The following is a 13,175-nucleotide window of genomic DNA, read 5'->3' on the forward strand; positions in this document are numbered from 1 at the left end:
CAATCAATCAATCAATCATATTTATTGAGCTCTTACTATGTGCAGAGCACTGTACTAAGTGCTTGGGAGAGTATACTACAACAGAGTTGGTAGACATGCTCCCCACCTGCAAGTTTACAGTCTAGAGGGCAATACAGACATTAATATAAACCTATAGAGATGGTCCCTACCCAACGACGGTCTCACAGTCTAGAAGCCTAGAAGGGGTGCATGTTCATTTCTGTTTTGTGAAATTGGCTATCCTAGGCCTTGTCAATCAATCAATCAATCATACTGACTGAGCACTTACTGTGTGCAGGGCACAATATTAAGTACTTGGGAGAATACAACACCACAGTATGACAGACACATTCCCTGCCCACAATGAGTTTATAGTCTAGAAGACAAGCTATGGTCTATTTAGCTTACAGTCTAGGCCTTCTTGGTCTAGACCTATACCCATCAATTCAGGATTTGGTGAGCAAAGCACCCCAAGCACGTCCCTCTTTAAGACCAGTGAGACATTTTCCACAGTGCTGCATCTTCCCCTAATCAATCCCCACTTTCAAGCCAGGCCTTAGGTTACAGCAAGATCTGTGCAAACTCAGCATTCGGGTCCTCCACAAAATCCTCTCACCATTCGAGAAAGAGATGGAGAGCAGAGATGTGAGCCCGTTGTTGGGTAGGGATTGTTCTGTTGTCGAATTGTACTTTCCAAGCGCTTAGTACAGGGCTCTGCACACATTAAGCACTCAAAAAATACGACTGAATGAATGAATGAGACCTCTGATTAATGGATAATCCGCGAGACACATTTTAGCCATTTGTTTCAACTTCTTCCTCCTTCAACCTTTTGTCCAGATGGCTCAGGTCTAGCAAAATCGTTACAAATCTTATGGTCCCCCTCTGCTTCCACGCTCCTCAGTTGGAGATTGTAAGCTCCTTGCGGACAGGGATCATGTCTACCAACCCTGTTGTATTATGCCACACTAACACTTAAGACAGTGCTGTGCACACACAGTAAGCATTCAATCAATTCATTCATTCATTCAATCATATTTATTGAGTGCTTACTATGTGCAGAGTACTGTACTAAGCGCTTGGGAAGTGCAAATCGGCAACATATAGGTACGGTCCCAATCCAACAACGGGTTTACAGTCTAAAAAATCCGACAGATTGATCGGGGGCTTAAAAAGTAGTGGAAGGGTGAGAAGGTGGGCAGCAAGAGTAGGAGAAGGAAGGGCCTGGTTAACCCTCACTTTCCCCTGGGCCCCCAAGTCTACAGGGTTCAGCTGGGTCGATGGCTGCAGGAAGGGGGTTAGGGGAGGGGGCGCTTAGTCTCTGGTCCTCTGTGGAGGACGTACAGTGGCTCAGTGGAGAGAGCCCGGGCTTGGGAACCAGAGGTCATGGGTTCTAATTCCGCCTCGATGACTTAGCTGTGTGACTTTGGGCAAGTCATTTCAGTTCTCTGGGCCTCTGTTCCCTCATCTGTAAAATGGGGATGAAGTCTGTGAGCCCCGTGTGGGACAATCTGATCCTCTTGTATCCCTCCAGCGCTTAGAACAGTGCTTCACACATAGTAAGCGCTTAACAAATGCCATCATTAATTAACATACAGTGTGGCTAAGTGGAAAGACCACGGGCTTGGGAGCCAGAGGTCATGGGTTCTAATCCCGATGAAGCCACAAGCGTTTAGTGCAGTGCTCTGGATACAGAAAGCGCTCAATAAATACGATTGAACTTGTCAACTGGGTGACTTTGGGCAAGTCACTTCGCTTCTCTGGGCCTCAATTCCCTCAGCTGTAAAATGGGGATGAAGACTGAGAACCCCGCGTGGGACAACCTGATCCCCTTGTATCCCCCCCAGCGCTTGGACCACTGCTTCGCACATGGAAGCAGTGTGGGTCAGTGGAAAGAGCACGGACTCTGGAGTCAGAGGTCATGGGTTCAAATCTTGGCTCCGCAACCTGTCGGCTGTGTGACTTTGGGCAAGTCACTTCACCTCCCTAGGCCTCAGTTACCTCATCTGTAAAATGGGGATGAAGGCTGTGAGTCCCCCGTGGGACCACCTGATCACCTTGTAACCTCCCCAGCGGTTAGAACAGTGGTTTGCACACAGTAAGGAATTAATAAATGCCATTATTAGTAGTACTAGTAGTAGTAAACGCTTAACAAATGTCATCATAGACTAATGAACATACCTGGCCAAGAGCAAAAGGGCGTTCTGCGGGCGAGGCCGGGTGAGGGGAGATGCGCGGTCCAGCGGGAGCCCGGGGCTGGGGGCCTCGGGCAGGCGATGTGCGGGGGCAGGAGCGGGGAGGATGGGCGGCAGGGCCGGCAGCTGTCGCCTTGCAGCATTCGGGGGGCGCCGGGGGCTGGACCCTCCCTTGGCTCCCTTTCCCACCCGCCCCAAGCCACCTACTCAAGCGTGGAGCCCCGCACCTCCTCCTCCTGCTGCCCTCTTCCTCCTGGACCTTCTCCTTCTCCTGCTGCCGCTGCTGCTTCTGCCCTCCTCCTCCTCCTGCCGCCCTCCTCCTCCTGGACCTCCTCCGCCACCGCCTCCTCCTCCCTCCGGTCCTCCGGCTGGCGCTGCGCTCCCCGTCCCCGCCCCGGACCCCCCAGGAGGAGCGGGAGGGGCGATGGCTGGGAGCCCCTGGCCCCGGCCCGCAGCCCCCCGCCCGCAGCCCCCGGCCCTCTCGGTCGCAGCCGGAGGGAGGCGGTCAAGGAGGAGGGTGGGGGGTCTGGTGGGGGGCGGAGGAGGAGGGTGGAGGCTTTGATGGGCGCGGAGGAGGAGAAGGCTGGGGGATCTGGTGGGGAGGAGGAGGAGGGTGGGGGTCTGGTGGGGGGCGGAGGAAGAGGGTGGAGGATTTGATGGGCGCGGAGGAGGAGAAGGGTGGGGGGGTCTGGTGGGGCGGAGGAGGAGGGTAGGGGTCTGGTGGGGAGGAGGAGGAGGGTGGGGGTCTGGTGGGGAGCGGAGGAGGAGGGTGGGGGTCTGGTGGGGAGGAGGAGGAGGGTGGGAGGTCTGGTGGGGTCCGGAGGAGGAGGGTGGGGGGTCTGGTGGGGGCCGGAGGAGGAGGGTGGGGGGTCTGGTGGGGTCCGGAGGAGGAGGGTGGGGGGTCTGGTGGGGGCCGGAGGAGGAGGGTGGGGGGCCTGGTGCGGGGCGGAGGAGGAGGAGGAGGGTGGGTGGTCTGGTGCGGGGCGGAGGAGGAGGGTGGAGGATTTGATGGGCGCGGAGGAGGAGAAGGATGGGGGTTCTGGTGGGGCGGAGGAGGAGGGTAGGGGTCTGGTGGGGAGGAGGAGGAGGGTGGGGGTCTGGTGGGGAGGAGGAGGAGGGTGGGGGTCTGGTGGGGGCGGAGGAGGAGGAGGGTGGGGGGTCTGGTTGGGAGGAGGAGGAGGGTGGGGGTCTGGTGGGGGGCGGAGGAGGAGGGTGGGGGGCCTGGTGGGGGGTTTAGGAGGCGGAGGGTGGGGGGTCTGGTAGGGGGTGGAGGATTTTAATGGGTGCGGAGGAGGAGAAGGGTGGGGGGTCTGGTGGAGAGGAGGAGGAGGGTGGGGTCTGGTGGAGAGGAGGAGGAGGGTGGGGGTCTGGTGGGGGAGGAGGAGGAGGAGGGTGGGGGGTCTGGTGGGGAGGAGGAGGAGGGTGGGGGTCTGGTGAGGGGCGGAGGAGGAGGGTGGGGGGCCTGGTGGGGGTGTAGAAGGAGGCGGAGGGTGGGGGGTCTGGTGAGGGGCGGAGGAGGAGGGTGGAGGATTTTAATGGGTGCGGAGGAGGAGAAGGGTGGGGGGTCTGGTGGGGTGGAGGAGGAGGGTGGGGGTCTGGTGGGGGGAGGAGGAGGAGGGTGGGGAGTCTGGTGGGGAGGAGGAGAAGGAAGGGGGTGGGGGGCCTGGTGGGGGGCGGTGAAGGAGGAGGAGGAGGGTGGGGAGCTCTGGGGGGTAGCCTAAGGAGGAGCAGGAGGAGGAGGAGGATGGGGCCTAGGGCCCGAGCCCCCGGAGCTGGGGAAGCACCAGGAGTTTAAAGCCCGGTGGCTGTCACGGCATCGGGGCCAACCCGGCCCGGGACACTGATCCCTTCTCAGCCCTAAGCCCTGGCTCTCCTCTCGACCCCATCTCACAAGCCAGGCCTGCGTGGCCTCGTCTTTCTATTTCACTCGCTAGGAGCCCCTATTTCCCTGTTTTGAGCCTTTTCTGCCCCTTTTGGATTCCCTCACCCCAAATCTCAAAATAAACAGATTTTCTTCTTGTACGGTCAGGTTTCCATAAATAAATATATTTATGTATATTGATGTCTCTCTCCTTCCCACCCCCAAGACTGTAAGCTCCTTGTGAGCAGGGAATGTGTCCGTTTATTGTCGTCTTATACTCTCCCAAGCGTTTAGTACAGTGCTCTGCACATAGTAAGCACTCAATAAATACTATTGATTGAATGAATGAGTGGTGCAGATTGGTACCGACATACTTTTACGAAAATGGAAAGTGACTTTTATTTGTCTTTCTTTTTTTAGGTGCATTGGAGAAAGAAGAGACGGGCAAAAAAGCTTGAAGAACAAGGGGAGAAGGATGGTAGAAATTTAGGAAAAATAGTGTCAGGGTTCATTTCTGCTAAATCCTAGCCTTAAGGGAACTCCAGAACTTGAGAGACTGAAGTACTCCCTGAGGTATGGGATGAAGGGTCCATATTAAAGCGTCTGGGTTTGTTAGAATTATACATGAACTGATTTATGTGACTACACTTTTTTGTGACCTGAGGTAAAAAGAAGATTAGTCCGTCCCCCCCCCCCCCCCCCCAGCTTCTCCTCATCTGTCACAGGGCCTCTGAAAGGAGGCCAAGAAGTTTATTTACATTATCTCCTCTTTTCTTTATTTTCCAGCCGTTGGCCCCAAACTGAGAATACCCCAGTAGTCGGTCCTCAGTGCTGGAGACATAAAGCATTAGAAAGCTGAAAGTGACCTCTAGAGGTTATCTGGTTATCTACTTTATACCACATAATTTTCATTTTTTTTTTTAATGCTACTTGTAAGCATTTACTGTGTGTCAGCCTACGTACTAAGCACTGGCATAAATACAAGATCATCAGGCTGGACACAGTCCCCATTCCATATGGAGCTCAGAGTCTTAATCCCCATTTCACAGATGAGGTAACAGGCCTAGAGAAGTTAAATGACTCACCCAAGGTCACAGCAGATAAGAAGCAGCATGATGTAGTGGATAGAGCATGGGCCTGGGGTTCCGAAGGCCATGGATTCTAATCCCAGCTCTGCCGCTTGCTTGCTGTGTGACCTTGGGTAAATCACTTCACTTCTCTGTGCCTCAGTGACCTCATCTGTCAAATGGGGATTGAGACTGGGAGCCCCATGTGGGACACGGATTGGGTCCAACCTGATGCGCATGTATCCACCCCAGCGCTTAGTACAATGCCTGGCACATAGTAAGCACTTAATAAGTACCATAATTATTAATCATTATTTTTATTAAGTGGGAGAGCCGGAAATAGAACCCACGTCCTTCTGACCCCCAGGCCCATTCTCTATTCACCGGGCCTCAGAGTTTTCCTGATTGTTTTCATGATTGTTGTGCCTGTGTTTTTATGAAACTCATCTGTTTTGCTAAAGCAGTGGTCGGCATTGGCATGGGCAAACCACTGACTTTGAAAACACTCTGAGTAGAAAGATTAAATGAGGAAACTCAATATCGTTATGTCATGGAATAGTTGGGAGTTGTCTTCAGATCCCAAAGCCTAAAGGGCAGCATTGCAGGGGGATTTGGTGACTTTTAGGCCATATCCAGACCATATCTGGGTAAAAGATGTAAACACTGGCAGTTGCCACACGCTCCTTAACAGTTTTTAGACCTTTTAAAGTTCCTGTACCCCATTGTTTTTCCGGCTATCTCACCAAAAATATGGGGGAAATCTTTTTCATTGTTTATGTTTTCTCTGTCAATATTGGAGAGTCTGCTTCACTCCTTTGAGGCCAATCCATGTAAGGCAGATCTTCCCCCAGCAAAAGTACCAGACCCTAAATATTTCAACCTGTGGCAGGTACAGCCTTAGACTGCACCAATTGATTGTAATTATTGCAAAAACTAAAATGAAGGGGAAAATGAATCTTTCCAGGGAGAAAGTGCACTGAAATAAAAAACAATGAAGGCCAGTGTATAGAATACTGGTATAAATTTCCTGGAACTTAATTTTATTTTTCAGCATCTTATGACCTTGGGCTCCTCATTTAATCTCTTTTCTCTTTTAAAGAGACAAGGTTGTCTGTGAAGTTGATGTTGTTGCATGCCTCTGCTTGGAGAACTGGAACCAAAGGGCACAGAAGTTGCCATGACCCAGAAGCTTCTCTGTAATGTTTGAATTCCAAGGTGACTTTTCCCATTGAAGTCTCCCATCTCCTGGATCTACATTTCCTCTCTGCAACTTGTCTTTTTTTTCTCATTATTGTCATTGGGGAAGGAAGGCTTTATGACTTCCTTTATCCTAGTAATCAATATTACCTTTTGACTGAAGTCCTACTTCCTCCAGGAGACTTTCCGCGATCAATTTCTTGTTCCTCAGATCACATCCTCCCTACCATTTCAGCCTTTTTGCACTCAATGCTTCTTGTGCTTCGCACATAGTGAGCACTTAACAAATACCATCATTATTCTTATTGTTGCACTTTTGCACATATCATTTTACACACTCGACTATTTGATCACTTCTTCCTGTTTGTAAACTATTTTACGCATATCTCCCCAGCTAGATTGTATTGTAAGAAGTAATGGGGCAGCAGTCATGCAGGGCTAGTGGCAGCAGGGATGGGGCAATAGGGCACTTTGAGCAAATCCAGGGGGCCAAATAAAACGTTTGCATGCTTGTTGTGGGCAGGGAATGTGTTTACCAACTCTAATGTATTGTCCTCTCACAAGAACCTACTACATTGCTCTGCATAAGTGTTGTCCACCCTAGCCACATACTCCAGCAGAAGCGGCATTGACTGCATTTTCCCTAAAGGCTTAGCATAACCGACTCCACCGTGTGCAGGGCTCTACGACAGGATGTGTGAGGAATAGGCGCCCACCTCGCAGAAGATACTGTAAATCGAGGAGGGCTGACAGTGATCAAGGCGAATACGCCCTGTCTGAGACGACCCCATCCTGTGTGGGCCATGTCTCCTACTAACACCTCCTGTTAACAGGGCGCGTTCCCCGCGCGGGAATCCTTTGTGTAGCTCCGATGAGGAACCAAATAAAAAGGAAGAAGCGGCTGGGATCAGGGCTGTTCGTCCCCCTTTGGGAAGTGAACGAGCGAGCAGTCAATCTTCCTACCTTTCCTGCTCTATCTGAACTCATGTCTCCCAGTCATTTTTTCTATTTGCATCACCATCTTGGGTTCTCGAACCCTGCGGCCAATTTACACCGGTTAACTTATTTTGCCCCCTACTTGTCGATAACAATAAGCGCTCAATAAATGCCACTGATTGATTGGCCACAGTCTGCATGCAATATCCAGTTGCACGAGCCACAACTTCAAGTGAGCACTGATGCCATCCAAACCCACTATCGCTGTGATCAATTTCTTCACTGGTTTCTTAGTCCTGGGTCTCAGCATGAGTCTCATTAATTGTTCTTGAATGAATACTCCATTATTACCATAGTCAAATGGGGATTTTGTTTGCAGTCTGCAAGCTGTTATGAAAAAGGTGCTTAAAAGAAAGTGTACAGGAAGGACAAGAAATGACTTAGGACATTTACAATCTTCAGTCAAGCAAGGCAGCAGGTGGGGACGCGGGTAGGTTAGAAATACTTTTATATCTTTCTTAAGTGACTGTGCAAAGTTGGGAGAAATCTTTTCTACTATAATTATACCACTGTGCAATTTTGTGCACCTCTGTTCAAATACCATAGCATTTCCAGTGCTAAGAAGCATTATATTATTTTATTGGGTATTGATTTGTATTTTGCAAACATTCCTTTTTTAAAAATGATGGTATTGTTAAGTGTTTACAATGTGCTAAGCACTGTGGTAGATACAAAGTAATTAGGTGGGACTCAGTACCTGTGCCACATGGGGCTTACCGTCTAACTAGGAGGGAGTAAGGTTTAATTCACATTTTGCAGATGGGGAAACTGGACCACAGAGAAGTTAAGTTACCCAGCAGATGAGTGGCAGAGCCGGGGTTAAAGCCCAGGCCCTCTGATTTCTAGGCCCCGGCTCTTTCCACCAGGCTGCACTTTCAGTATGCCAGGAATAAAGCATTCTGATTTATCTGTTTCATTCCACAGTACAGTAAAGGTTTAATGAAGTCTGTCAAAACATTCATGTTTGATTAATACCTTTATTGCAGATAACCCAAGGTTTCATTGACCTCGGCTATTCTACTGTTTTATCGTATAAGAATGAATTGTTGTCAACTCATTGCTCAATACTAAGGTTAATGCATTTCTTTAACTACTGGCAGATATTTAGTTCTACCTCCCTTTTTGAGAGTTGTGTATTTTTATAACACAAAATCAACTTCCACCCCCCACCTACACACATCTATAATAACCAGGAGAGCAAAGGAAATCTTCCTTCCCGCCCCTCAACCCCCACACACTCACACACTCCCCAGACCTGTAGAACAGTGAGGCCCTGCAGATCTTGGTATAAATTTCAGAGCTCCTTTTCCTTGTTGATTTTTCTCTATTGATCTCAAGGACTTCTGATTCAAGGAGATATTCACAGAAAATGCATATGCCTTTTTGGACAAAGGGGAACAGATTTTCTGCTTCCTGAATCTCATCTTTGCAAAAATTTTAGAAATAGGGAAAGCAAAAGAATGGAACCATGAAATCTTTAGGCATTAAAATGGATGTCGGTAAGATTGGATGTACCGAACTAGTTCTCTGTGAAGCTGATTATCTCAGTATTCTCTGTAACAACCACCTTCCTTGTCCTTTGTGCCTTTTTCTCAGAATACAAAAGCCAAGGTGGGATGAGGAAACATAATTGCATAAGAATCAACTGCCAGGCAAGAGGCCTCCTACAGACTTGGGTAAATGACCCTGACGCTAGCTTGAATAGCAGATCTTTCATTCAGTTGCCTTAACCTCTGAAATCCTGTTTTATACAGTGGGCTCTGTCACTGATTCTTATCATTCAGAGCACTTCATGTTCAAGAAGATTGCGGATGATTGCTTCCTCCCAGTTTATGCTAGCTAAGCCTTGCAAATCCCCTGCAGAAAGATTCTGAGCAACTTTAGTCACATTCCTTTTAAGTTGCATTTTGAGGTCTTGGTACATGACTATTAATTAGTTCATTCATTCAGTCAGTCAGTCAATCTTATTTATTGAGCACTTACTATGTGCAGAGCACTGTACTAAGCGCTTGGGAGAGTACAATAGAACAATAAGCAGACACATTCCTTGCCCACAACGAGCTTGAAATGCAGCATGGTGTAGTGGATAGAGCACGGGCCAAGGAGTGAGCAAGTCAGGAATCCCGGCTCTAACACTTGCCTGCTGTTTGACCTTGTGTAAGTCACTTCACTTCTCTGTGCTTCAGTTACCTTCTATGTAAAATGGGGATTGAGACTGTGAGCTCCACATGGGACATGGATTGTGTCCTACTTGATTTGCTTGTATCCATGCCAGTGCTTAGTACAATTTCTGGTGCATAGTAAGCAATGAACAAATACTATTATTATTACAATCTACAGAGCTTTCGGTCTGTCATCGGAATGGAGAATTTCCCCACACTATACTTTAGAAAAGGATTATTGTAAATAATGAGAATTAACCTTGTACGATATTGAACATTAAACAAAGGCTAAAATGAAAATGTTAATAATAACAACAATCATCTTCTGGCAAATAGATTGGCCAGTAATGGGTGAATTCAGAGCAAGGTAGCTGGAAAGGACCAATTCTGTGGGAATCAATAGGGCTAAAATGACTCCAACACAGATCAGACAGGAACCCTCGAAAGGTGCAGGAAATAAAAGTGGCTGGCTTGGCTGCTTGTAGGATGCCTTTCTTCTAGACTGTGAGCCCACTGTTGGGTAGGGACCATCTCTATATGTTGCCAACTTGTACTTCCCAAGTGCTTAGTACAGTGCTCTGCACACAGTAAGCGCTCAATAAATACGATTGATTGATTGATTGATTTCTTAAACTTTGAGTGAGGAGCCGGGGATTAAGGGAATTTGAACTATGACTCAGAAACTAACCAAGAGGAAGAAATGTGTTGGTTTTATGGCAACTTTTGTGATAGGTTTTATAAATAATAAAATTGACCCATTAAGGCTGTCTTTGGCTTTCTCCACCTAAGACTGGTCTCTTCTGCTAAAGCAAAAAAGGGGTGGTAGTCCAGGGTTTTGATACTAAAGTTAAGGAAATTATATTCCTCCATATCAGATATAGTAGTACAGCTGATAAGCATGTATATTTTGGAGCTCTTCTTGGCCAGGAGTGTCTCTCAACAGATTATATCAGGATCTATAACACTATATTCCTTCTAACACTGCCTCTTGACCTAGTGAAAGGAGTAGTGGTGGTTTCCATTTCTTGGAAAATGTGATTCCACCCCTAACTTAAGAGGTAGTACCAGAAAGGAAAGAGAGATAGAAGCAGCTGTAATTTACCTCCTGATGGATTAAGAAATAAATAGAGGGTATTGGGATATGTAACAGGCTTCTTTCCATCACATACTAATACAACTTTGATTTGGATAGCATTATTTTTGGAAAATGTGATTGCTCTATATCGCAATATAGAATTTCAGATTAATAATAGATGGCTGAGATAGAATAGCCTAAAAAATGGAAGCAACATTACCTGTTGGAAAGAGCATTAGCCTGGATTCAGAGGACCTGGGTTCTAATTACAGCTTTGCCACTTACCCTCTGTGTGACCTTGGGTACGTCATGTAACTTCTCTGTGTCTCAGTTCCCTCTTCTGGAAAGTAGGGATTCAATGCCTTGTTCTCCCTCTTAAATTATGAACCCTATGTGGGACCTGATTATGTCATATCTATCCCAGTACTTAGTATAGTGCTTGACACATAATAAGCACTTAACAAGTATCACTATTGTTATAATTATTATACAGTAGTAAAATTATAATAATAAATAAAAAGAAAATTAGACCAGTAATCCTGATACATAAATTTTGTACTTAGTAATGAAATTTACAAGTGGAGTGTACTAATCATTGGCCTCAGTTTCTCCATCTTTAAAATGTAAATGATAATTATCATGAGATGTTTGTGAAAAATTTCAGAATTATTGGATGAAATGAATATGTTGCTTTATTAGCTACCCAGAAAAGAGGCTACTAACTTCATTCACCATTATAAACATTTCATTCCTAATGCAGATCACTTAATAGACATGATTAGTCACTAGTCATTCAATCAACCAATCAAGTATTTATTGAGCACTTGCTTGAGTGTACAAAATAATAAATAGACAGATCCCTGCTCTCAGGGAGCTAACATTCTAGTGGGGAAGACCGACATTAACGTAAATTACAGGTAGGGGAAGCAACCATGCATAAGGTAATGTACATTAGAAGCTGAGGGGTGGGGTGAGTAGCTTGGCACATAGTAAGCACTTAACAAATACCATCATTATTATCTTAAGTGTGTAGGAGGTATAGACTCAAATGCAACATCACTTTCAAAGTCCATCTTCTTGCCTTGTCTCTGATGAGGCATCACAAGGAGAAGCATCGTAGCCTAATGGATAGAGCACGGGCCTGGGATTCAGAAGGATTGGGGTTCTAATCTTGGCTCCGCCACTAGTCTGATGTGTGACCTTGGAAAAGTCTCACAACTTCTTTATGCCTCAATCACCTCATCTGTAAAATAGGAATTAACACTGTGAGCCCCATGTGGGATGTGGACTGTGTCCAACCTAACTTGTATTCATTCACTCAGTCATATTTACTGAGCGCTTACTGTGTGCAAAGCACTTTACTAAGCGCTTGGGTGAGTCCAATAAAACAATAAACAGACACATTCCCTGCCCACAAAGAGTTTATAGTCCAGAGGATCTACCTTAGTGCTTGGTATACTGCTTGCCAATTAAGAAATACCATTTCAGTAATAAAAAAAAACTGTAGTGCTAATGGTTGCTTAACCATTCTAATGAAGGTTTTCATAGTCGGGTTGACCTGTAAGCAAGATTCCATTTCCTAGTCTGAGCATTGTTTCCCTTCAAGAAAACTGTTGTCTCACAACACCATCTAGTGAGAGTTACTGATATTTGAACTAGCCGTTTCCTAGCATTTTCCTAGCCGTTAGCATTCAAATTCACCCATTCTTGGGAAGCAGGAGACAAGGACACATGAACATCTTCTTTTGGCTAGCAGAATAAATTCCACTGAGAGTTTTGCTTAGGGCGGTTTGTCCAATTTCCCCCCCACGTAGAGGGTGTGGTCCGTGAACAATTACACCGGTATGTACATTCCGTAGGAGAGGGAAGGAATGATATTTCCGTCTTACTACCAAGCACTGTATGGCTATTTTTGGTTCTCTAAAAGAGAACATGAACCAGGCAGGACCCAAGAGGAAAGATGCCTTGATCTGGAATGCTCCAGGGCAATCTCTGGCTCAGGAAAGTACATGGGGAAGGCAAGATCTAAAATCCTTGGCCAGGCTGGGTCAGCAGAAAGTCAAACGCAGCCAGGCTCCCAGCAGGTTCAAGCAAATAAAAGTCTGGGTCTTGAGAGGCTCTCATTTATTCATTAATTCATTCATTCAATCCTATTTTTTGAGCACTTACTGTGTGCAGAGCACTGTACTAAGCGCTTGGGAAGTACAAGTCGGCAACAGATAGACACGGTCCCTACCCAACAACAGGCTCAATAAATCAATCAATTGTATTTATTGAGCACCTACTGTTTTCAGAGCACTGTACTAAGCGCTTGGGAAGTACAAGTTGGCAACGTATAGAGACAATCCCTACCCAACAGTGGGCTCACAGTCTAGAAGGGGGAGACAGAGAACAAAACCAAACATATTAACAAAATAAAATAAATAGAATAGATACGTACAAGTAAAATAAATAAATAAATAGAGTAATAAATATGTACAAACATATATACATATATACAGGTGCTGTGGGAAGGGAAGGAGGTAAGATGGGGGGATGGAAAGGGGGACGAGGGGGAGAGGAAGGAGGGGGCTCAGCCTGGGAAGGCCTCTTGGAGGAGGTGAGCTCTCAGTAGGGCCTTGA

At 46.8% G+C, this 13,175-nt stretch overlaps 1 protein-coding gene across 1 annotated transcript in view; it reads right to left on the reverse strand.

The window, feature by feature from the left end:
- The window catches only part of LOC119929538 (acrosomal protein KIAA1210-like), a 131,413-nt gene extending 127,401 nt beyond the window's left edge, over nt 1-4,012 (reverse strand). The window contains exons 1-3 of the mRNA XM_038747711.1: nt 4,008-4,012; nt 2,537-2,721; nt 2,182-2,398 (exon numbers count right to left, since the gene is read on the reverse strand). Coding sequence (XP_038603639.1) covers nt 2,182-2,398; nt 2,537-2,721; nt 4,008-4,012 — 407 coding nt within the window. The remainder of the gene's footprint in view (nt 1-2,181; nt 2,399-2,536; nt 2,722-4,007) is intronic.
- Between the last annotated feature and the right edge of the window lie 9,163 nt (nt 4,013-13,175).

The sequence above is a fragment of the Tachyglossus aculeatus genome, chromosome 6 (genome assembly GCF_015852505.1).
Source record: "Tachyglossus aculeatus isolate mTacAcu1 chromosome 6, mTacAcu1.pri, whole genome shotgun sequence".
Taxonomy (NCBI): Eukaryota; Metazoa; Chordata; class Mammalia; order Monotremata; family Tachyglossidae; genus Tachyglossus; species Tachyglossus aculeatus.